Genomic DNA, 26271 nt, shown 5'->3' on the forward strand with positions numbered 1-26271 from the left:
TTTTAAGGGAGCACGTACTCCCAATATGTATAAAACTATTCAAACTAAGTAAGAAGAGATGTTAAAGATGAACGAAACATCATTCCCCTGCGTTATCCAATGTTTTTCTCAACAGAAGCTAATGATTAATAAACAAATGTAATCTCGTTACAGTTACATTCTAAACGCATATTAGAAAATCGGCTGAATCCACTTTTTTCATCGGTTCATTCAATGCAAATTCTACATCTGTAATTATTGTTATTTATAGGTTCCAGTATTTCTCCCATCGCACTATTATAAATTCTCTCTTCTTCTCTTATGTTTTTTTGTCAGTCCCATATCAGTCAAGTATTACAAACAAGTGCACAATTATCTCACAAAAGATGGACAATTGGGATTTTGCATTGAATTATTTCTATTGGAAATGAATGATCAACCAAATACAAAAATTGAATGAAAGATGTTGAATACATTATTTTCTAAAAAATAATGAAAAATCGAGACATCTTAGGGCCGGTCACACCGAGCCCTCTTAGAAATCCTCAGTTAAGTATCGGAATAAATAAAAAAAAAAGGTGGTCAAACTTCGTATTTTTACGTTTCACACCATTCTCCATGAGTTCCAAGCAAAATTAGAAAACCTAAAAATAGAACGATTACAATGCTTCCATTCGGAAGCAATAACACGGTTCAGAAAATTCGGACATCGTCGACCGCAAAAATGAGACTGACCCCATTTTATAGATATTTTGATGTTGATTTTGAATTTCCTTCGGAAAATCTTTCTACCACGCCTAGTTTTTATTAAAGCGCAAATTAAACAACTTATAAAAACATGAACTTGGACGTAGTTTGTCCCAGAAAAAATACAATGAATTAATGAAAATGCAATTTGTTTACGCCACTTTCATGCATGCCAATCTCAAATCTATCTACACACGTGTGTTAACCTTGTGCATCAATCTCTTTGTTTTTCAACTTTATTTCAGCAACTAAACCTCTCCACAATTGAAGATGACTTCTCATAAGAGCAATTAACTGGTTACCTTACAGGAAAAGCATCTTCAAACTTCATGTTAAGTCAAGTTGACGTTAAAACAGGGGTGACTCAATCAATTGGAATGAAATCGAATCCACGAAACAAATCGCATTTTCATTAATTTGGAAAAAACAACGTCCAAGTTAATTTTTTTACGAATTATTCAAATTGTTGATTTTAGCCATTTTTCAACATTTCAACATTTCAACATTTTTTTCTCAAAAATAGATGTACTAAAAAGATTTCTCAGAAGAAATTTTAAATTAGCATTAAAATGTCTAGAAGATGGGGTCGGTTTCATTTTTGAGGTAGAATACGTCCAAACATTGTCGAACCATAATAATCTACCAATCTATCGATTTATCATCATTATTTGCCAATAATACCACTAATTACGAAGTGTTTAGTCGATATTCACCCCCGAGTGGCTGAATGAAAGCACTCTACGATGAGTTCCTAAAATTGTTCAACTGTAGAGTAAATTTACTCCAGACATAAATTCAGTAGCGAAGTAGTAAAAGGGTTGAAGTCGATTTCGACTATTGCTCAATGTTCACTGAAAATCTCGGAAACTACGGCAGATAGGAGAATTTTTGTTATAACCTTTTTAATAGAGCGAATTAAGAGCTACAAAAAAGGTTATTAGGAAAATTTCACTATCTGCCATAGATTCGGAGATATTCAACGATAACTCAGCTAAGAGCTAAGTCGACTTGAATTGTTTAACCGCTTCACTACTGAATTTATTCCGACTTTTTATTTGGCTAACAGGGCTGGGTGCAACTAGCCCATAGTCAATTCAACGCAAAACTTTTTCATTTCTCAAACTTTTCAAATGAAAATTTAGGCATTTAATATCAATTATCACCCAACTTTCATTTTTAACAATTGAAGAATTTCATGCAAGACTTCTACGAAAATGTTGACTTTCGATGAACAATCGAGTGGTTACGTGAGATTTATCTACTGAGAATGAACAATGAAATATAAAAATTGAGGGAAAAAATACAATACGTATTTTTTCTTTATCACAAGGAGTGATGAGAAATGAAGAAGTTATAGCCAATTAGTGGAAAAACCTAGCTTTCAAACTTCTCCATGTATCATCATTGAATGAAATAATTCAATGAAAAAATGTATCGAAAATAAACGATAAAGTACAGAAATTGGATTAAAAACATTGAATACGTATTTTTTACTACAAGCAATGATGACTAATGAAGAAGCTATAGCTGATTGTACAAAAATCAAATGGGCGTCAACTCCTTTGTTTCATCATTAATCGAAATAAAAAAAACTCCTTCAATATTGTCCCCGAAAAATGGAAAAATCCCCTGCAAAATCTCAATTCAATGAAAAGTGGATATTCTACTGAGTTGTTTCTGTTCCTCTCTAAATTGGTCCAAATATCTAAGTTCAGTAGGACGTTAGAACCCCCGGTGGTGTCGGCACGACGACGGTGTGTTGTGGTACAACTGGTGGTGCTGGTGGTGCCAGTGGATGTCCCACAAGTACAGCAGCAGCTGTGGGCAGAGGTAAAACACCGGGTTGCGGAATAGCCGATGGTGTGCTAACTTGCGTCGGTGGTCCCTCAGTGGCGTGTTTTCTCAAGTGTCTCAGCATGTTGCCCTTCTCCACGAATGTCTTGCCACAGTCTGGACAGCTGTGTGGTCGTTCGTCGGAGTGTGAACGACGATGGGACACTAGGTGTCCTTTGCACATAAAATCTTTTGGACAAAGATCACAACGGAAGGGACGCTCGGCATTGCTCCCCTTATTGTGGGAGCGCATGTGGAAGAGAAGATTTCCTTTCAGTGGGAAGCTCTTGCCGCACTCTGTGCAGACGAATGGACGCTCACCCGTGTGACAACGCATGTGATTCACCAGGTGCTCCTTTAAAAAGAAAATTGGTAAGATTTTTTTCTGATGAGAGGGGGACGGGGATTTAGCAGTTCAGGAGTGAAATAAGACGAGACAATTTCAGTTTTTTGGAGCCTGGTATTTGCTGAGAATTAAAAGTTGGAAGGAGTGAAGACATTATAAGAAAAACATATTCATCAGGAACATTAATGAAAGTTTTTTCACATATTATTTAATCCATTTAGAAAATTAAAAAATACAAATTTTCGATAAGAAATTGAAAACAAAAATTATTCGATTGATAGTTTCACCACCAGAAGCTCAACCAATAATCAAATTACAATAAATTTCGAAGATTACACGAAGAATTGCCCGACTCCATAAACTTGTTATCTTTGGGAAATGGAATAGACTCTTAGAGTCCAAAGAAATCGAGAATTGACCGAATTTCATCAACACAACTACAAAACAATAAAATAAAAAGATTTCGAAGTAAAATTGGCTCATCTCATTAAGCCCTCACAACTAAGATTCCCCCCGAAAACCAAATGATCCATTACCTTTCTCGTGAAGGGCTTGGAGCAGACATTGCAACAGTGCGATGAATCTCCAGTGTGCTGCCTAAGATGATTATTGAGATGCTCCTTCCTCGTGAAAGTCCTCTGGCAAAACTCACATCTGTGCGGTGATTCCCCTGTGTGAATTCGTACATGATTCGTCAAGTGCTCCTTACGCGTAAATGACTTGGAGCAGAAGTGGCATCGGTGTGGCGATTCGCCTGTGTGTTGACGCACGTGATTTGTCAAATGTTCCTTCCGCGTGAAAGATTTAGTGCAATACTGGCACTTGTGCGGTGACTCACCCGTGTGCTGCCTGACGTGGTTCACCAGATGGTCCTTCCGCGTAAAAGCTTTCGGACAGTACTGGCAACGGAAAGGCGTCTCACCTGTGTAATTTTTACAAGTTTTCTTTATATCTCTTTTCAAGCTAAATTTTGATTTTTCATCATCTTTCAAATTTTCTTTCAATGATTCTACTGACTCTTTCAATTTGATTTTAATTCGTTTCAGCGTCATTCAGACATGGTGGTTATCCTGCACAAGGCGAGTTTTGCCGAACGACACGCACGGATATTTGTTCTCTCAGTATTTTTCTTTTTTTTTTTTTTTCATTCTCCCTGAGCGTCAAACGTTACCACGAGTGGAGGATTCAGGGCGTTGACACTAATTTTGGGGCACCCCATCGGTTTAGGCTGCTCTTAACGACATTGGTAGCTGAGAATTATGGCGTGATATGTGTGTCGACTAGTTGCCACTGAAAATATTCGACTCTACTTCCTCGTTGGAGTCAGGACAGTAATTCACTGCACTGCAAAACGACGAGTATTTGCAGTGGTTTTGTGGACGTATGTGGTGGTTCGTTTGGCGTCTGAAAATATCCGTGCGTTGCCCTTCGAGGAAAGTCCTCTTGCGCAATTGACGTGGTCGAGCCGCACACACTGACCCACACTGAGAGAAAAAACTACCTAATATCACTGGACTACTGTTTGTTGAGCTTTGCGAAGGTGATGTTGACGTTTTGTCTGTTCCTTTGACTGATGTTTGATAGTAATTCATACCTAATTCGTATCACCCAAATTAAATTTTGTTAACTATTGATATATTTGGGATATTTTGACCAAATTCCTGGAATTTCGAGAAGAAAAATTCGCAGTCCAACAAATTGTTTCTTTTTTTGGCAAAAGATGAAACAATTATTGCATAAAGCTTCAATTGTATGAATTGTGGATGAGGGACTTTCGTATTAACTGAATTATTATATATATATATATATATGTTATTATCCCAGCAGTAAAAATTATTTTTGGGGTATCAAGTAGTTTTTTTCTCTCAGTGCACTGTTACCAGCACGAATATAACGAACTTCATGGTAATTAGGCATTTATAAATCATTTGAATCGATTTGAGTTTGAGGATGTCATGGGGAATTATCTGGACGAACTTCCAAAATATGGAATAAAAAATTTCGTTTCCTTGTTGGGCCAACCTCATTAAATTACGTCAATCATTCACATTTTGTTCACCAATCACCATAAGGAGTAATTCCAGGGGAGAAAGACGAGACAATTCGTATCGAGAATAACTCTAATTATAGAAGTCTTTCGATTTTCCCCTGGAATCATGAGAGATTCTCATCGATTTATCATTTACCATTCAAACATTTTAATTCATTATTTTCATATATTATCTTTAACCAGTTAAACACAAGAAAACATTGAATTCCTTCTCCATAATCCATGACATCCTCAAGTGCCTGAAAAATATCGTGACAAATGGGTCAGGTGTTCATTCGCTTCGCGAGAAAATGTATCAGACAATTAAGGACAAAAAATCCCTCGCGAGTAGTGTTCTATATTGTTTAAGACTAAGCGTTATGAGAGCGGTGTATTAGGCAGAGTGAATGTCTCATCGACTCTTCGAATAGAAGAGAGGATGAGTGGTGATGGTGTGGTGGCGAGGACTCTCAAAGATGTTAAAAGTCGATCCCGAAATTTTTTTGGGGGACGAACGAATGACGGGACAGATGCTCTATGAAAGAGAATTACGTGAATATGAATTTTCCTTGATAAACAGATTCGATTAAGAAGAGGGTCATCCCGAAAAAAAAAACTTCCGATTTTCGAGGAACAATTTTCGAAAGTACTATTTTTCCCATGATGGAATTTGCAAACCAACTCAAATATTTTTTGTCATCAATATATTGTTTGTGGAAACCAAAATTCAAGCCAATCCATCAAAAATCCTTTAAGGGGACTATTTTGACGATTTTATGCCTGTACAGCCACATGTCGCTATTGGAAAAAATTGAAACTTGATTTATTCTCATTTTTTGAGTAGAGGAGAGTGGGGCAAAGTGAAACAGCCGTAAAACGACTATTTGACGCAATTCAAGCAAAAAAAATGTTCTTACTAACTTTTTTTATTATTGGGAGTCCTTATTCGTCTTATAATTCAATTGATTACAATTGATTAGATTAGACAGATTACACTTTTTTTTTATTCGATTGAAATTCAGTATAACATTTTCCTTTTTCCCAATCTGGATCTCCCCCTGGGCCTTCCGCTAGACTTTGGATTTTGTTTCATTTTCTTTTCAATTAATCCATTGACAAAATCTTCTCCCGTAAAAACATCTCAATAATTTTCCATTCTACTGAATAGAAAATTATTATTCTAATCATTACTCCCAATAATAAAAGAAAAGTTAATGAACAAAAATGAGTTTTAAAACAATAGTGAATAAAACAAATTTTTTTTGCTTGAATTGCGTCAAACTGTCGTTCGACTGTTTTCGACTGTTTCATTTTGCCCACTCTCCCCTATAGAAAATAAATCCCAAATTCATTTGTATGATAGAAACAACCCCCTGCAAGTCTCAAATTTCACCGCGGTCACCCCCTCTGCATGAGGAACACAAATTGATGATCATTTTCGACAAACTATTTCAAAAATTTTGGCTACGCAAAAATCGAATGTCTAATTTTGAGCGGTCGAAGGCAAATTCAATATGCAAAATGGGATATCTGAAAAAAAAAATCGTGGGATGAATAGTACTTTTAAAAATAACGCTGAAACTAGCGAGATTCGCCAGCGGAAAATTCGATTTAGGGGAATCCAGAGGTGTTCAAGCATTTTTAAATCATCGAGTCTAAAGAATCCCCTAAATTGTATTTTCCGCTTGCAAATATTCCACCAGTTTTAGCTCCGCCCTTCAAACGTTTTCCTCAAAAAACGAAAAACTTTTTTTCTCGGGTTGAACTTCCCCTGAATTTCGTAAAATAATGACAGATGAGTGATGACCGTCTGCCCCTGGAGATTTCAATGAACAAGTGAGTGACAATGAATTTGTAGAGATTTTAATTCGATCAAGGGATGGTTGGAATGACGAATAGTACGATAAAACCACCAATAGATTAATTCGGTCTCTAGATTGGACAAACAACAGATAATTGATTGCCCGGTGAAGTGAACATCTGCCAACCGCTCTCACCTGTGTGTTGGCGGATGTGGTTAACAAGGTGTTCCTTTCTGGTGAACGATTTGGAGCAGAAGCCGCATCGGTGTGGAGACTCACCCGTGTGCTGGCGTACGTGATTCAGTAGATGCTCCTTTCTTGTAAATGTCTTGGAGCAGAAGTCACAACGATGCGGTGTCTCACCAGTATGCCACATTATGTGGTTCGTGAAGTGCTCCTTCCTCGTGAACGACTTACCTGTATTGTGTCGTTGAAACAGAAATAATGAATTTTTTTCTGTTGGTTTTTAGGGTTTTTTGTTGGGTGAGAATTTTGCATTTAAGGGCCGGATGTCCTATCTTTCGAGTGTTATCTGGATTTTTTTTATCTTTCGTAATCAAAAATTGTCAATTGAGTGGTACATCATGTAGAAATTCCCAAAAATTATGATAACATGATAAAAAAAATAGAAAAAATTCCGAATTCCATTGAATTCTACCCATTTAATCATTGACTAAAATAAAAAAATCCCAATCAATAATCAATTAATTTCAGATGAATCGTGACAGAGCATAATTCAACGCTGCTGCGCATGTATTCATCACCGTAAACCCGTGATTACGGCAGTTACAGCGAAAACATAGAAAGGGGGAGGAGACGGGGGGGCTCCGCGCCCGCAGACGATTGTATTAAAAATCGATATGCACCAATCAAACAAACGCCCGCATGGCGCGGTCGAGGGGCGAAAAACCCGAGCATAAAATACAAAAACACATCGACAAAAATGAAAGTAAAAAAACCTCAATCTCCAATTAAATTATCGAATGATCAAAATTCCCCAAATGAATCATCTCAATCCAAAAAACATTGAAATATCAATACTAACCACTTATATTTACAAAATAGCAAGTCATGCCATCACAATTATCAATCGAACTTTAGATTTGAGTTATTCAATTTTATTTCAACGATTCAGTTCTTGTTTACACAGATTTTCAATGAAATTAAACAGCCGATTTGTCAAAGCATTTCGATACGATTTATTGTTTTCATTATTAAGTATTGAATATTAATATTTCCATTCACTATATCAATATTATTATTCAACATAACTGTTAATGTGAATGTAATTAGGAATTTTTAGACAAGACGGGGAAGTAGAATCTACAAATGCAAAGACAGATGTAATTATATCCACGAATTATGCAAACGGCAGTACACAACGACGGAGGGGACAAAAGCAATGTCTGATTTCTAAGGTTATATGGTAAAAGAGGGGCGCTTTACAGTGGAATGCGCGCGACCCGTGAATATGAAACCGGTGAACGGGGGGAACTTGGGTGCTGCGATGCGCGATCAATTCTCGCGAAAAATTTTATTTCAAAACCCAGTGTAACGCACACAGTCATCCCCTCTCCCACAACAGTTGGTGGGTTTATGCTGGGTTTCATGAAACTTCAGACGATCACGAAATAAAATTAATTTATTCGCTAATTTTATGAACGAAATATAAACGACATCATCTGATTATTTTGAAGATCAAAAATGAAATAGTTCAACTGATAATTGGAATTGTTCAAATGTGAATTAAAATAATTCTATTTGTAATTAAATTCAGCCTGAATAAAGCCAATTATGGAAGTCTGGACAAAGAATTGAATTGAATTAAATTAAAAAAGGGGATTGTAGAAAGAGTTGAATAATGCTTGGGAGATGTGTAATGATTTTGTACTATAATAGCAGTAAATGTAGCATTAATGAATCTAATGAATTTATTCATTAATTTTGTAAACTAAATTCATATCAACGACATCATCAAATTGATTTCTTCATCAAATCATAATTGAATAAATTTTAATGAGCAATTTATTAATTATTCATATTTGAGATTTTCCAATTCGAATCAAACAGTTCCTTTTTTTGTAACTTTCAACTAGCGATTTTGTTGATCCAAACAAAACTTATTTGAGAACTTGTTTGTTTTCCTCTCATTGCGGAGTGGTAAAACAGAATAATTCAAATAAAAATTGGGGAATCCTATTCGTAATTGAATCGAGAATTGAATTGATGATGATATTAAAGGGGATTCATTGAAAAGGGCATTTCAAACTCTTTTTGGGGGGTATAAGATAGTTATGTAATCATTGTAAAAGGGTTGAAACTGTTTTCAAGATAAATGTAATATTGGTTTTCAGGTACTCACCACAAATTTCACACCTGAATGGTGTATCATTAGTGTGTGAACGCATGTGATTAGCCAGATGCTCCTTCCTCGTGTACTTTTTACCACAAACTTGGCAATGATGGGGTGTCTCACCGGTATGCCACATAACGTGATTCATAAAGTGTTCTTTTCGAGTGAAACTCTTCTTACATATGTCACATCGATGGGGCGTCTCGCCAGTGTGCTTTCTCACGTGATTCACCATGTGCTCCTTACGGGTGAAAGTTTTGGCGCAGTATTGACACCTTTTGGAGTACAAAAACGTCGAGATTAACTTGTGTACTTCATACTTTTGAGTGGAGTTTGATAATTTAGAAATTGAGGGGTGAAACGGGGTGAATGGATTCCATTTGGGGACTAAATTCGTGTGAATCCCTTGACATCGACGAGAGATGGACAATTTTTCAGTAATGAGAACTCGAACATGGCGGATATCTCGAACGAATGGGGAAAGTAAGGCGGTTTCCATGAGTACAATCATTTATACAAAATCGAAAATAACTGTCTAAAAGTTGAAAAGAAAATAAAAATTGTTCAAGTGCTTGGGACTTTGGATAAACATCCTCAAGGTTTCCTAGTATTTTTTAGAGTTTGGTACAGACCATACTATAGATTCAATCATTTTCAACAATCAAATGTGTCAATTAAGTTGCAATTAATTTGCGTTAAACTTCTCAATAATTTTCCATTCTATTGAATGTACTCACAAGAATAAAAAACAGTTAATAAGCAAAAGTTGATAAAAAAAATATTTTATAAAAAATTTGTTTTGCTTGAATTGCGTCAAACAGTCGTCTTTTGACTGTTTCATTTTGCCCCACTGACCCCTGTGAAAAACACGGGGACAATCTTTAGAAAAACATGTTTTCCAGGGATATACCTTAATCGTAAATATTGACCAAAAATTACCTGTATGGTGTTTCTCCAGTGTGACACCGTGTGTGATTATCCAAATGCTCTTTTCTGGCAAAACTCTTGCCACACACAGTGCAGTTATAGGGTTTATCAGTGGCATGACGTTTCATATGACGCTCCAATGAGGGGGCATTGGCAAATACATGGAAACATACAGCGCACGTGAACATTGAACCCCCCAGGTGACACTTTCCATGTCTGGTCAAATCATTTGCGTTGGTAAAAGCCTTTCCACACACCTGAAACAGTTGCAAATAAATAACCAATCCAATGAATAATGAATTTTTTATCCACTCAGATGTAACAAACACTAGACGTAAACATTTAATTTTCATGTTTTTTTATTCACCTGACAAGTGAAGGGCTTTCTCTCCGTGTGATACCGTCGGTGCACAATCAACTGATAACGGAATTGAAATATTTTCCCACAAACTTCACACGCATGACTGCCAACTGATACTGGCGATGCACTTGGTCCTGGTGTTGCCTCACCATCACTCGTTTTAATATCGAATTTATTCAATTGCACTTGTTGAACAATTGGCGTGCCATTCTGAATGGTAGTAACAGTTTGAGTTGGTACTGTGCCACCCACCAGGGTTGTACCTGCTGCTATTTCACTCTGGAGCTTGCCGAACACCTCGTGGTAAGCCAGCAGCTGATTTATGTCCTCAACGTTGACCTTGAGAATGGAAAAATACGATTTTGTGAGTGGAGATTGATTTTTAATGAGAGTCGAATGGAGATGAGAATGAAAATAAAATGCTGGGATTACCTTGTACATGTTTTGCACCATCTCAACGCCAAGGGTTTTAGCAAGATCTTGTTCATTTCCAGCACTTATTTTCACTACTGAACCGTCTGCTGTTCTCACGTCCATCATGTGACCACCTGGTTTCAACTCTGGGACTTGGAACCTTCAATTGGAATTAACAATTGGGTAAATCGTCTCTTCCTGGTGGGGCGATTTTTCAGAGCTTTTAAAATATTGAATTTTGAGAAGAGACAGGTTTTGCAGGATTTTTTCTGGGTTGACTTGATGTATTTTATAGTGTTCGGTGATAAAGCCGATTCGTCACTTCTCACATGTACACATATATTCAATTATCTCGTTAATGAGTGATTTTGAGAGAGTGCTGGAGACATTTTTGCAGATTTTGTGAATTACAAAAAATCTGCAAAAATCTCAATCTCCCCTAAAATCAACCGGTTTGAAGATAAATCAATAAATGTCGTGAGTTTTTATTTTTTATTTTATTATAATTCACAACCTCGTACAGGTAATTGAATATTCAGTTCACTTCAATGTTCCACAAAAAACGAACATATTCTCCTAATCCCACCTGTTTTCTAGATAAATCCACAATAAGAAAAATTTGACTTAAAAATTTGACAATAAGAAAAAGTGACAGTTTCACGGAAATCCCAAGTGATTTTGATTGCAAAACCCCAATTTGACGCAAAAGTATATGGAAATTATGAATTTAAGTTCAATTATTCCAAAAAAATTAATAGAGATCAGCAAATTTCAGATAAATATATTTTTGAATTTTCATTTAATTAAAAATTCAAGTAATTCGAAGAGTTGTCATCTTCCTGCCGCTCAAAAATATCGACTTCCATTTAATATTTGAAATCATTCATTCATAAAATTTAATTAATTAATTTTTAATTGAATTAAGCCTTCGTCATTTTTCCCTTCTAAATCAACTCCAATGTCACTCCCCAGAAAATTGCTACGAAACAGTCTACGTAATTTCAATTTTCTTCTAACAGTGTAACTACTCCTTCCATTTAATTTCTGAATTGAACTCACTGTGTCATATTTAGCTGTCTCATCTCCTCCTTCTTCTCCCCCTTCTCCGAATTACTCTGGCTGCCAGCCTCACCCCCCGAGTTACCACTGATATTAACCCCAATCTGCTGGGACTGTTGATTCTGTCCCTGATTCTGCATCATACTCTGTTGTAAATCCTGTTGCTGAGTGAGTTGTAGATCACACTGTACCTGACAGTGCACCTGATTATCACTGCACCTCTCAGTCGTACAACTCCCCCCCTCATCCTTAATTTTATTCTCCTCTCGGCCAGACTGGCCCTGGCCCCCACCACTGCTGCTATTCTGATGATTCTGCATTTGATGATGTGACTGTTGCTGTCCCTGCTGACTCTGGTGTAACTGTTGTTGCTGTTGGGCATTCATCTGTTGCATCTGTGCGTGAGCAGCTTGGAGATGGCTCGATGATAAATGTGAACCGTCCAGAGTTAAGCCTGGTAGAGACACTGGTATCTGGCAATTTGAAATCATTTTTTTTTCTTCAAAACAATGTTTTTTCCATTTACTCCACTAGCTTGGGAATATTATTCAGTCACTGAATGAATTAAAGATAATTTTTGTTACATAGACATCAATATTATTTCTATTTATTTTCGTCGCCGAGAGAGCATTCCTGGGATAAAAATTGACTAAAAAATGTCATTAAATTTTCCATTTATTTCGAAAACGAGTGCCTGTAGGAGAAAATGTCAAAAGGGTTTTTTTTGCAGGTGAATCAATTTCACTAGTTATTGACGTGTTTTAGTATTTAACAACACGTTGAGTAATAAATCTTAATAATTCAAACTTTACATTTTTGTTAACCATGCATTAATCTCCACAGCTGTTTCGAAGAGAAAATGTCAAGGGATCTTTTTTATAGCTGACAAAATTCCCTTTCAAAAATATCTTGTGATATTCGCCTGCAAATCACTGAACCTCGAGACAATTTAATGTTAAAAAAATGAATCCATTCATTTTGTTTCCCAAAATCTTACCACTTCTCACAATGAAATTAATCATCTCTTTCATTCACATACGCTAATCAATGGAATGAAGACAAAATACTATTCCAAATGAAATTCGAACCATCCCCATCAACATGAAACAATGATAAAAACCATGAAAAGCGAAATATAAACTGTATACACTGTACAAAAGGCATGAAGCTGAGAATGGGACATAAATCATGCAATTTCTAACGCCCAAACAAACCTGGGGGGACTGTAAAGAGCTGTGATGACTGCTAGTGGTAACCGTAGATTGATGATGATGCGTTGAACTCGTTGTTTGATGATGTGAATTTGAGGATAACGCCATATCCTGGGCTATTGTTGTTTCTTTGCTTGTCTGTACTTCACTACCACCAGTACCACTTCTGTGTGTTGCACTGTGGTGTGGATGATAAACTGATACCTGGGGTATCGGTCCAGGAAATAAATTCGTCAGGACCCAATATTTAGCTACTGAAGATGCTAATGCTACTGCTGTACCTACACGTAGATCTGCCGACGAATGGGGAACAGTAGTGCCTACATTTCCACTCGATGAAGATGTCAGACCAACTGGATAAGAAGGACGACCACTTTGACCCGTGTTTACTTCCTACCAATTTTATATTCAAAAAAATAATAATAAAAAAGGGGACAGGGGGATAATTCAGGAAAAAACTGAAGAGAGAAGATAAATCACGTTTTTACGACATCGACGGGGATGGCATGCGATTTTACGTGCAAAATGGTTTATTTGTACAGGATATTGGCGGCGTGGGGACTAGGCTCTAGCGACAAATGCGTTAATTCGTGATTGTTAATTTTCGTAATTTTGGTTGGAGATTACATTCTGTTGTGATGAAGTGGTGAAACTCAATGGGAGAAAATTATTTTGTTAAGGGGTAACAGAAGGCCACGGCTTTCTCGAAATTTTTGAACAAATTTTATGCTCAACGTTATTAATATTTTTCGACATCGGAGATTGATCTTCGTCAGCGCCTCCTGGAGGCGCTAATCGATAACTTTAGGCAGGAAATTTGTCCATGAATTTTAAACATTAGCGGCATTTCGTTGCTCTTTAAGGTATATCTCCAGACAATAATACCCAAAAGTTGGTACCTATGGATTTCCGGAAAGAATTCTAAATGACTTGATTTATCGCATCCTCAAAAGCTGTTGGGTTTCTCTATTCTCATGTTGTTGATTTAGAAAACAACTGTTTGAATCAAATAAGGAATTGTTAACTTCCCGACCCGGAGGAAGTTATTATAATGACCCCGAAAATCGAATATGGAATTTCCATGATTTCTCCACTATTTCTTGACCTCTAGAATCATCCTGATACGTTTTTGAAGACATGTCTCTGCGGGTGTGCGTGTCCAATGATATTTTCTGAATAAATGAACCGATTCAAAAAATTTTGTTTTCAATCGATGAATGTTAATGTGACTTAGAAACTCATTAGGTTATGAACACGATCGTCTAAGTTTTCCGTTAGTAATTCGCATAAAACGCGAAAAAATTGAAACAAATGAGTTTTCTTTGAAAATTCCACAATTTTACCGAGAATAATGATGGGTTTTTATTTTTTTAGTACGCTCGATGCATCTACATGTAATTCGATTTCGATTGAATTCTGGGCAAAATCGTGGCATTTTTATGAGTTAAATATCGCAGAAACTATGCAGTACAAAATTGTCCATAAAATTCGCGGTATTCGGAATTTATTAATTCATCACGGATCAGTTTTTTAAAAATTGTGTAAAAACCATTGTCTCATGAGATCGAAAAATCGAGTTCGGGGAGTTTGGACTATGTCTTGCATATTAAAAGCCCGCACTTAATTATTTATTATCTCGTAAACTTTCGGAAACAATTTTTTTAGGCATGAACTCGATTTCTGGTAAAATTCTGAATATGAATAAATTTGTTATGATTCCGAACAAATGATTTTGATAGTGGAAAATTGATTGTTCGTAAATCATTTATAGAAAATACGCGTGATTTTTTAAAATTAAAATTTTTCAATTATTTCGTCAATTTCCAAAAGCAAACTTTTTCATTTTTTTTGAGGTTCTTAAATGTTTTGTAACGGTTCAATATCGAGATTCAAATTCAAACCTACAATGTTTAAATAATAAAAAATCATTATAAAATGTCCGGAAACTTAGGGTTATTGGAGACTTCATAGCGCTTTTCTTGAACCGCTTTTTCTCAAACTTATTTGAGTATGTTTCTTCAAAACTATTTTTTTTGTTTTAGATTTTTACATGTTTCATGAAACCAGGATTAACCTCTAACCCCTCACCCCCCCCCTTGCTTATCAGGGTTCAATTGTTTTAGAGGTTAATCCAGGTTTCAAGAAACACGTAAAAATTATAAACAAAAAAAGTAGTTTTGAAGGAACACATTCAGATAATTTTGAAAAAAAACAGTTCAAGAAAAGCGCTATTATGAAAGCTCTGATGTTCGATTACAAAAGTAAAAAAACATTTCACTGTAAAAAAAATAGCCAAAGTACTTGGATATCCTCAATAAACAACCTTGAAAATGTTCTCAAATTTCTCAAATTTTCCTCTGCCAATCCGGAGATCCTACCGAATAAATCTCGAGAACGAGTAGTTTCATGAGAAAATATTTCCTGATATTTTCCGCTAAAATCACTTCCTAAAGAGATAACCCACCATTCGACCTGTCAAACTGAACTTGTACGTTTGACCACTTCTCCACCGAAATGATTTAGTTAAGGACTTAACAAAGCATTAATTCAAGCTTTAATGATTCACCGAGGCATTCCACCAATTGATCCTTCATGTTAACGCACTTGGAGGCTAGAGAGTAGTCTACCAGTATCAAATTTGGTATTTACCTCTTGCTGTGCCTGCGTCGTCGCTGGCAGTGCATGCTGGTCACTGTTCATCTTTGTTCAATGAGACCTGCAGGTGAAATCCTCTGGGCGGTCTTCATTTTTCATCCTGCAATTATTTCCTCCATCAAACGAGTCCCCAAAACTCTCCACAAATAGCCATTACCGTAAACAAATCGAATAACTCAATAACCCGACAACAACGGAAATAATTTCCTTCCCCAAGCCACAATGACTTCAAACCAAAATCGTTAAAACTCGTAAAAACCATTTTCTCAGAAAAAAACTTCTAAATTGCCTAGAACCCCACGCACTCACCGCACAGCCACTGCACTTTAACCTCAAAACAATATACCACCAGCCCGAAAAAACAATATTCCATTCCCCAAGCACCGAGTAAAAACGTCCCTCTCCTCTGAGAAACCCCTCGCCATCAAAACCCCCGAAACAAAAAAAAAAGATAAATTCCGAACAACTAGCCACCAAATCAACAACTCCAGCGTGAGAGCGGGAAAGAGTGAGTCATCGGTTGTATGTAAAGTCCCCCCATGTTACAAAGGTCTCTAAACATTTCTAAAAACCCGCGAGAGCCCACCCAAATCCCCCGCTCAATCCCCAAAGAAGCATCGGAAATGCGAGGGAAAACCAAGACCGAACAGGCAAAAACTCCAGATGAACGTGATTCAGTAATCGACGAAAAGCGATACAATTTATCGCTAAAGAATTGAGAATAAATTTCTCGTTGCACATATGACGCGTCAATTATCACGGCTCGTGGAACGAGGACAAGGGGCCAACAAGATGGACGGTTTGTGGCCTACGGGTCTGTCGGATAAAGTGCAGCCAGCCTTATCACGATAGTGTAAAAAATTAAAATGGCTGGGATTCGAATGGACAACGGGTAATTGAATTTTTTTTCACAATTTTTTTGATGAAGACTCACGTGGTGGATGGTGCCGTCGGGGGTTCTTGCATCTCCCGTACGTCGCCCGTCGGCCCTCCTCAACGAGCCGTTTCTGTTTCGACGCAAGGGGGGCACACCTCACCTTGCCTTATCCTCCTCTCCAACGTTTCTCTTTACGTCTCACCACCTCTACACTCAGCCACCAATCTTTAATAATGGCCACCAGACACCACTCAATTCAGCAAATTCAGTCGTCAATTTGTTTGACGATTGTTGGAGGTGTATTTTAATTGTGTTTTGCGATTTAATCGGGATATTTGGAGGGATTATTTTGGGATTACTCGGTGAGGGGACGATTGTGGACACACCAACGGATTGAATCGAAAATATGGGACTAACTGTCATGGCCGACCCCTCTCTCCACCCGTTCCCGTTCCGCTCTGTTCACCGCAACTGCCGAATTTTTTTAGCCATTTTCGGGGGCTTTTTGGGCGTGACGGTCCCGGAAATTGACGGAATTTTGGGTTTTTGGGGCTAGAGGCGGTTTTCCGGAGGAATTTTTGGGGTTCGGGGGGTTGTTTCAATTTTCGCTGGGTGGAAAAATACAGGCGGGAGTTGGATTTCATCGGAACGGGAAGGGGGGAAAGTGCGCACGCAGCTTCCGGGGGCGCTGAGGTTCTTGCGGTGGTCGCGGGAGTTTTTGAGAGGTGGTGCGCCGATTCGATGGATAATTTCGTTAATTCCAATTTCGACCAATCAGAGTGCTGTATTCAGGGTCACGTGGGACCTTGGCATCAGTTTTATTTTGATAATGCACCGGGCTACCGGTGAATTATCAAACTGATAATTCACAGTGGCTTATGCGACGATTAGATCATTTGCGCTATAGTGGGACACATGGCGCCATCCATAATTAATATCGACGGCAAATAAAACGAACGCAATTTCTACTCTACGATACTGTTTCGCCGACTGCAATGATGGTGGACAGATATCGTTATGGACATTTTTTTTATGTACAGTTGTTCCCTTAGACTTTTCATAAGTCTGTACACAGTCATAGATTAGATTTAGTCATAGATTATTTCTGTATGGAAGTATGAACAATTTAAATTAACTTATCTTATTAAACATTGAATTATCTCCATAATGAGTGCTTTCAGAGGAAAAAATTAAAATAACTTTTTTTAAGAAAATAAAATTTCTCACAAGAAATAATACTAATAATACTAATAATAATAATACTCTTCAAGTTACTCATTGGTGAGATCTCATGCGTAATCATCTCAGCCCCCTCAATATTCCCAGTAGTGTCCTCCCTGGAGGTCTCCTCGTACTCCTGCGCATACTCCCCTTCAATCTCTTGAGCCTCAAACTTGACAATCTGCTCTTCTGCATCAAACTCCTCGCCCTCCTCGAACTCCTCCTCCCTCGATCTCATACTGCTCCTGATCCATCTCCAGTTCAATCTCCTGCTCCTGCTCCTCCGAAGTGTCTTCCTCCCCCTCGTCCTCCTTCTCATCACTCCCACACAAAAGATATATTTAAATTATAAATAATGAAACTAATTCTCCTCATCATCCTTGAAAGAAAACGAAAGAACGGTTTATTATGATTCTTCATTATAAATTTATTGTTTCCATTCGAGTATATATATATATATATTATGTGAATATATCTCCAGATTATTATCTAATATTTACAAATGTTTGTACATAGAGACTCTCTACGAGCCGTGAAAAATAATGATGTGTACGAAAAATACACAAATACCAGATCATCACTGGACATCGTTCAAGGTTTTCTAATAATTTTTCAAGATTATCGAAAATAGACAATTGACATTGCTTATTGGGCGGATTTCTCAAGTTTTGATATGTAGCCACTGAAAACTTTCGAAAAAATTTTCGTAACACTCTTAGTCTCATTATTATTCTCCACTGCACGTTATATTGCAAATTGACTAGTGCAGTGTTTTTTTTCTTAAATAATTGACACGAATTATCACCTAAATTCTTAGAACCTCTTGAACATTTGGTACACTAAAGATCAGTCCCACGTTGTTGGTGAAAAACACATCTACTATAGACATCAGACATTCGAGTAAAGAAAGAAGATGAGTTTCGAATAAGTAGCGAAATTTGATCAATTTTTGGCTCATTGAATATTTAATCATCTCAATCATGAATGGTTTATGTTAAGAGAAAGCCTCATGAGACTGCTTTCGTTGAGGACATGATAGATCTTCTGTCCCTCATAAATTCAACCACTTGAAAATATTTCAAGCGTAAAATCTTTATTTTTTTAAATTGGATTTTCTAAGACATTTGTTTAATTATCTCGTTCACCATCTAGTCCAAGTGAGAACGTCAGAAGACAGGGCATTTTCTCAAGATACTTCAAGTGAAAAATTTCTATTTTCAATCGAAATTGAACTGAATGACCAATTTACCTCATTATCTTCAGAAAATTTTGTCTACCTACAAACCAGCTCTTACAAAAAGCTTCCACATGACTTTTGGACACTTCAATTTTATGATATTTCGAGTGTCACGGATTTATCTTAAAAAAAATGTCATCTAATGATGAATTTATTTAATTAACTTGTTGATACTTGAATCTAAGACGAGACGTCAGAAGACAGTTGTCATGTTCCCTTGACACTTTTTCCCAAATCACTTTTAAAAAATTGCAAGAAAATCAATTTTTGATCGAACTTCAATTGAATGATGAACTCGTGTCATCATCTCCAGGATTAGTTTTTCTACTAGGAAAAAATCGTTCGATATTTTTTCGCAAATTCGTTTTTGAGATATTGCGAGCATAAAAAACATTTATTTTCAATCGAGATTTAAATTGCTGAAGAAATAATCGAATTTTCTTTACAAATATGGGCTCTGGGGTGAAATGTCTGAAGAAAATAATGTCGGAAATTTATTGGTCTCGAAATTCGCTCTTTTGAGATTTTTTCCTCGCCCTTAAAATATTTCAAGCGTAAAAGACCTCAATTATTAATGAATTTACAGCTGGATCCACTTGTTTTCTAGGTATTCCGTATATAAATAGACCAATTTTTAATCAAAATTTGAATAGACAATGAATTTATCTAATTAAGCACCTTTGCAAAAAAATCAGGAGACAACTTTTTCAGAAATCGATTCATATATTCCAAGTGTAAAGGTATTGAATTCCGAATTAAATTTGTATTTGCCAATGAATTATCGAATTATCTCCATTCTTATCGCCTCTGGAACAAAATGACAGAAAATAATTCTTCGATGAAAATTAATTCGGCCACAGACGATCTCTCCTGATATATCTCTCCTCAATCCATTGAATCTCAAGATATTTCAACTGTAAAAAGCTCAATTTCCACTAAAAATCCAGTTCCTAATCGATATATCCAATTATCTTCATCATCGACTCTCCAACAAAAACGTCAGAAAAAAATTTTCTACAGAAATTCGTTCAACAACGCAAAATGTCTGTGGACATTGCCATCTGGTCCCCCTTATTCTCGACATAAATATCCAATTGCCAAAAAACTTCGTAAACTCTCAGTAAATCAGGAATGACGACTCCACTACCGAATCCCATCTCTAAACCTCCGAAATCCTTCAACTTAAATAAAACATAACTTTTACATAAATTCGGACCAATCGTTGTCTTTTCTCCTCCTCATCTCCTTCGTAACATGCATCAATAATTAAAAATAAATTATAACTCAGTAGTGATTTCATCCTGCGGCCTGAATCCAAGAATCGTAAAATCATCGATGAGGTAGTCCCTCCCTGGGGCCCAATCATTCAGAATGGTGTAATTTGTCGCTTCGATACTAGTCTGAAATTCCCACTGTGGATTAAGATCACTGCTAAGTCCATTGCACTCACTTTCTCCACATGACACACTATTTTCACCCAATGAATTATTGTAATTGTGATTGAATGCTGAAATAGCGAGTTCTTGGAGTTGTGGTGATGGATTGTGGTTCTGTCCATAAACAAGGGGTGTAGTTTGGCCAACTGTCGAGCCAGATGGACTCAGCTTGTCATTGTATATCATTGAGTTATTCTGCCCGAGGCTTGAGCCTATTGGACTACTGTCTTTGGTGTAGCCCAGGCTCGATGAGGCTGGACTTATGCTTGATTTATCACTCGCTTGAAATGTTGTCAGTGGTGCATTTGCTTGGAATGTCGTGAGATTCGTTGGTGTTGAACGTAATTCGTATGTCTGGGGGGTGCTTTGAGCGATTGCAATCTGCTGGGGTGACTGGGGGGTCAACTGGTGTGTGGGCTGCTGAAGAAATGTCACTAGTTGGGCCACCTGGAACATATTTTGACCATTAGAAAGATAAATGATGGGGTGCACTCAGGAAAGTGGTTTATTTTTATTGAATTCACACCAATTTTTTTACAATGAAACACGTAGGGAGAAAATTCATAGAAAAAGCTAACGAATTCGATAGAGAATTCTATTGATTTCTATTGAATTTTCTATTGGTTTTTGGATCACTGTTGAAAAATTTCGCAGCTTATCTGTGCATTTTTTTGCAACAGAAACGTTCGATGGAAAATATTCTATGGGACAAATCAATGAAATTTTTATTTTTCTACACAACTTATTCACAACTTATTCTATTCTATTGAATTTTCGAATTTTTTTTGTTTCATTTTTTTAATGAAAAGAGAAGAAACGTAGAGTGAAAAAAATTCAGAAAATCCATGTCGAGGCATTACTATAGAAAATGTCTCAATAGAAAAAGTATAGAAAGATAAAATTCTACTAATTTTTTCGATAAAATAGTTGTTATTAGATATTTTGCTGTGGAAAAAAATGCGCTGCAAAGTTGCAAAATTCTTCAATAAAATCGCAAAACTTTAGAAAAAATGCAGGAAAATGATTGCACTACCATGAAACTTCGTGACAGTGGCCTGTTCACTCTACACTAAAATTTGTCACGATTTTCTAGATAATTTTTATCCAACTTTTCTCTCCGTGTACCCTCCTCTCAAAAACCTCAGCAAAGAAAATGCGAAAAAGGAGGAACTAGAACGTGAAGAAATCATAAACAGTGCATTATGAGTTGTTCACCATGGCGCAACAATCTAGCAACGCCTCTTGAATAGAATAAACGTAATCACGCTCGATGTTTGAAGGAAAAAAAACCACTCACCAAAGTGTCTGACCGACTGGCAGTTTGCGGGGAATGAGAAAAAAAACAGTTTGTGATAATTTTTTTTCCCCCTTTGTTTCAGGGCAATTACATATGCTAGTGGTCACGTCAATTCTTCGGTTTCTTCCGGAAAGAACAAAGGGGTTTTGCATCACACAGTGATTCTTCAATTGGTCGAGTCGTTTCAATAGGTCTATGTGCACTATTTTTATTTCGAAAAACTATCTCAAGTGTTTCCTCTTACCTCGGGGGACGTGTGTTTCTTGTATCTCCTGAGGAGACGCTCGGCCCAAGCCAGAAGCCTCTGCCAGTCGTTGGGGGGTAGTGCTATCTCATCATCTTTTCGATTTACCAAAACTAGTATTCTGGCGAGGTCTCGTAGCACGGGTCTGCGAAGGAAAACAGACTTCATGGTTACACTGAGAGGAAAAGGGATCTCGTATCTTTTCTTGAATCAAATGAAAAAATTTCTATTTTTGAAATTTTAAACTTGCCATTCTTTTGGTTTAAAGAAAACTTGTTTGGGAACATTTTCTTGAAATTAAAAAAAAAAGCAACTTGAAATTCTCGAGAAAAATAAAATCTAGGGCTGACCATTTAAAGACTATCCTGAGATGACAAATTTGTATTGCAAAAATAGATTTAGTTGTTTCAAAAAAATTGTATTCTCTCTACAAGCAATAAATCTCATTTCTTTCATATGTATTTTGCACACGAAAAATGTTTGTTTCAAGCGAAACCAGGGACAGTAGTTTATCATTTCGACTATTCAATAATCACAGATAAGAAATTAATTCTTAAATAGAATAAAAATATACAATATTTCTTCATAAATTTTTCTTTACAAGAAATGTTTTCATCCTGAGGCACCGTCTGGTAAGAATGATCTGCCTCTTGACCCAAATATTTCGTCTCTGTTGAAAGAATTCTTTCAAACAATTTTTCAAATGATTTTTAACTCGCGATTTGTTATTCCACACATGACTTGGGTGAGAACTTGTTTGATTTTTTCTCAGTGTACTTTATCCCAAAAACTTTATCCCACTGGTTAGATCGAATTTACATGCTATCTCCCTAGCCCAAGAAGTTTATGTTATTTTTGTGACATTAGCGTTTTTTCTCACAATGTACATCTGTCTGTTCTGAATTCAAGCGGATAACAGAGGGATCCTGGAAAATAAGAGTGAAGTTTACCTGTAGGCCTGCACGCCGACTGCACCATCTCCATTATTACCAGCGTAGTACAATTCTCTTACTTGTCTTCTCGTATCGTTTAACATCGCAAGAAATGTTGTTGCTTCGCCTCGTAATGTTCCAAGATGCTTGAGGAATTCTCGTCTTTCAGCACTGGAAGAAAGGTCATTGGGGATGAATAAAAAATATGACATCTCACTTGTAATGGACTAATGGAATAATCCTTGTTCCTTATATATAAATGAGATGGGTCAGTAATCGAACATGGCGGATTTAATTTTTAAACAACATGAAGAGAAGCACTTTTCAAGTTAGGGGAGGTTGGGGTAAAATGGACACTTGACTTTTTTTTAAATAGTAGTGATGGGTTGAAATGTTGATGAAATTTAATAATTTTTTTTTTTTAATACAAAGAACAATTCTTTCCCTTTGTGATGAGCCTAAACTGAGCTCTATTGTTACATTTTTTTATGAGTTATGAATAATTTTTTAATTTTTTAGATTTTTTTCTTCTTCCATGCGGGCGGGAACTTCGAATCACTTTTTTCCTTCAAGTATTAGAGGGATATCAATATTTCAGGGGGAAGAAATTCAAGAAATGCAAAAAAACGCATGTGGAAAGAACTAAAAAATTTATCTTTCAATGTCTCCGGAAAGTTTTGAAATCGATATATTTTTTCGAATAATGGAAGAACATCCATAAATTCGATTTCTATCCTTGTCTTTTGATAGAATGAATAGAATAAAAGACAGAAATTAGGAATTGGAGATTAAAAATTATATCGGATTATTATGTAATAATAATAATGAAATACCGAATTGTCTCAAATTTTCAAGACGAATGAGAAATTTAGTGGACGCTTTCGTTTGAAATTGAATTCAAACCAGGGATCACCATAAATATTAAATTTCTGTAAAATTACAAGGATTTGTCCCTTATATTAGTGAAGGTTTAAAATATGCTGATCAAACTTTATAAATAGTATAATATTAATAATCTAATTTTTTCGATTTATGATGAATTAAAAATTTATTCATATGGAACTGTAAATTTACCATTAGGTGAATAATTCAAATTTCTTAAAAGGGGATTTTCGATTACACAAATAATCGTCAATCTTCCTACCACAATTATTGATCACTAAAATAGTTAAAAATTTGAATATGTGAATTGGTGATACTTAAATAATCAAAAAATTTGAGCGTGATGTTAACTAAATTGACGGCTACAATTAACGGTAATGATATTTTATGGATTTGGCTATCTCCGACTCAAACTCACATCTTCGAAAATTCAGATGACGTTATGACCGAAATTTCAAGAAATTTCTAACAGTGTTCGGGTCAGAAAGTTGAAAAATTCTTGAATCTAAAGGAGGTAGAACTGACTTCCCCAGAAGCCAATCCCGAGCCAAGTTGAAAGGTCTCCTATTGCCCAGTCTAGTACTGAATTTAGTACCTGTCTTCATACTGCCGAATGAGTTTAACCGCCCTTTTCTTCCTCCTGTGCACCACAATTGCACCGCACAAGATGATGAATATGCAGACTGTTGCACCGGAAATAATTCCAACTAGAATGGCGACTTGGCTCCCCGTAAGACCGAGGATGTACCCAGTCTTGTGGCATATCCTCCCCATGTACTCGTCCCTCGTTGACCAATCGACGGTGTAACCCGGTGGACATGAGTCTACGCAATTACCCTCGTGCAGGAGCGCTGCACAACGGGCGCACGATGCGCCGCGACAACGAACACAACCACCCTCGGACTCGACGCATCCTAGAACAGATTACAAGAGCAGATTGTGAGAACAGGATTTCATTTTGTTGATCGACATTGTAGGGGAGCGGAGGGCAAAATGGGGCATGAAAACGTAGAGGTCAATTATGAGTAGGGGAGGGTGGGGCAAAACGGCCCCCCTTCAATTGTCAACAACTTGTGAATGACATTGTGAAAATTCCCAGTTTCAACTTCATTTTGAAGATAATTTTTCATTCTTCAAAACGAGCTCTAACTCATCCCAATCGGATTATTGAATCGGAAAATATTGACGATTGAAGGGGGGCCGTTTTGCCCCATCCTCCCCTATTTTTTGGTAAAAATTATTATATTTGAGTTAAAGTATGGCTTCAGCATGAGTTGAAATCACATCAATTCAACAAAAATAATTGAAGGACAAAATGGGAATGCCCCAATTGAAATACCTCAAAATTGCGTTGATTGACTTTGATTATAAATAGTATGAAATTAATTAAAATGTATACTTATATGTTACGTATTTTTTCGATACATAATCGAAGTCGTCTCAGGGTGTTTTGGCCAAATTCGCGGAATTTCGACAAGAAAAAATTGAAAATAAAATGGGTCCAGGACGAAACCTAACTTGTTTGAGAACTCAGAATACTTGTTTTGATGACAAGAATTAATGAAAAAAATACGAAAAAATTAAAATGTAACATAATTTTGAAAATTCAAGTTTTTCAACTTTTTTTTTAATTCGTCATTATGAGCACCTAGGGATTACCAAGAAAAAATACTCAAAATATTCTTATAGATAGTAGAAAATGGAAAATTTTGATGGGTTCTAAATGAAAATCCAATGAATAGAATTGAACTTATTGAAAAATGAAGAAAAAATCATATCTCTGAAATGGATTGTCGAAAAAATCTGAAAAAAATTGAGAGATAGTTTTTAATTAACTCATCTGGTAGTTATTTGATACTTTTCTCGGAAATTCATCATTATTTCAATTTTTGTGAAAATTTTGAGGCGCCCCATTTTGCCCACCCTGCCCCGTTTTGCCCTACCCTCCCCTACAATGGTACCTTATACATTGGGTAACAAATCAACACTCGAATTTTGACTCGAATGAAGAATAAGAATAGGTTGGTTATTGTTTGAATTTTCTCTTGATGCTAAGACATTTTTCATGCACACGGAGAGAAATTTTTTAGAAAAATTCTGGTGCTAGCACGGAAAAAGAGGCGCATAGTGACGGTCAGGAAAAAAATCTAGTTTACATTCAGGCCCTTACGTTTTGACTCTAATATCCCGACCCTCATTAACCTTCACTTTTTGACACTTATATAATCAAATTTAATGTCTGACCCTCATATTACATTGGAGAAACTCGTTCGTTCTTCTTTCAGCGCATGGGTTATGTGGAATGGGTGAGTAGAGAAATAAGGGAAAAATAAATTCCAGAGAAGTTCCCTATAGATGGACAATTTAATTGGCTGTATATGCCCACCCTTCCCGCCTTTCCATGAATAAATGCTTTCATGCAAATGGAA

The 26271-nt window shown here is 36.5% G+C and overlaps 2 protein-coding genes across 8 annotated transcripts; both read right to left on the reverse strand.

Annotated features, from left to right (window-relative positions):
• Positions 1–1692: 1692 nt before the first annotated feature.
• LOC107046722 (zinc finger protein 665) lies at positions 1693–16991 on the reverse strand. 7 transcript variants are annotated; one of them, XM_015269409.1, is made up of 12 exons: positions 16651–16991; positions 15711–15816; positions 13347–13454; positions 13065–13265; positions 11851–12323; positions 10810–10951; positions 10384–10716; positions 10029–10273; positions 9099–9364; positions 6932–7153; positions 3442–3827; positions 1693–2914 (listed from the first exon to the last, which is right to left on the reverse strand). In XM_015269409.1, the coding sequence occupies exons 2-12, from the start codon at positions 15759–15761 to the stop codon at positions 2438–2440; spliced, it is 2904 nt and encodes a 967-aa protein (XP_015124895.1). In that variant the 5' UTR covers positions 15762–15816; positions 16651–16991; the 3' UTR covers positions 1693–2437. The 7 variants fall into 7 exon arrangements, with proteins under 7 accessions (XP_015124895.1, XP_015124898.1, XP_015124897.1 ...); XM_015269412.1 differs by having other exon boundaries at positions 3442–3659; positions 3744–3827; positions 13065–13454; XM_015269411.1 differs by having other exon boundaries at positions 7016–7153; positions 13065–13454.
• Positions 16992–18222: 1231 nt separating this feature from the next.
• On the reverse strand, positions 18223–24756 carry LOC107046713 (the record flags this gene model as incomplete). The annotated part of the gene is made up of 4 exons (XM_015269390.1): positions 18223–20934; positions 22029–22173; positions 22979–23131; positions 24438–24756. Coding segments are annotated over 4 exons (1223 nt in total), but the record flags the coding sequence as incomplete, so codon positions are not given.
• Between the last annotated feature and the right edge of the window lie 1515 nt (positions 24757–26271).

The sequence above is a fragment of the Diachasma alloeum genome, unplaced genomic scaffold (assembly GCF_001412515.2).
Source record: "Diachasma alloeum isolate Michigan unplaced genomic scaffold, Dall2.0 Dall_scaffold_01766, whole genome shotgun sequence".
Lineage (NCBI taxonomy): Eukaryota > Metazoa > Arthropoda > Insecta > Hymenoptera > Braconidae > Diachasma > Diachasma alloeum.

Coding starts and splice junctions, on each gene's coding strand:
- LOC107046722 (XM_015269408.1), bottom strand. CDS start 15,761: ATGAACAGTGACCAGCATGCACTGCCAGCGACGACGCAGGCACAGCAA. Junction 12,324..13,064: donor GCTCTTTACAGTCCCCCCAG/GTTTGTTTGGGC, acceptor TCAAATTGCCAG/ATACCAGTGTCTCTACCAGG. Junction 9,365..10,028: donor ACTGGAGAAACACCATACAG/GTAATTTTTGGT, acceptor GTACTCCAAAAG/GTGTCAATACTGCGCCAAAA.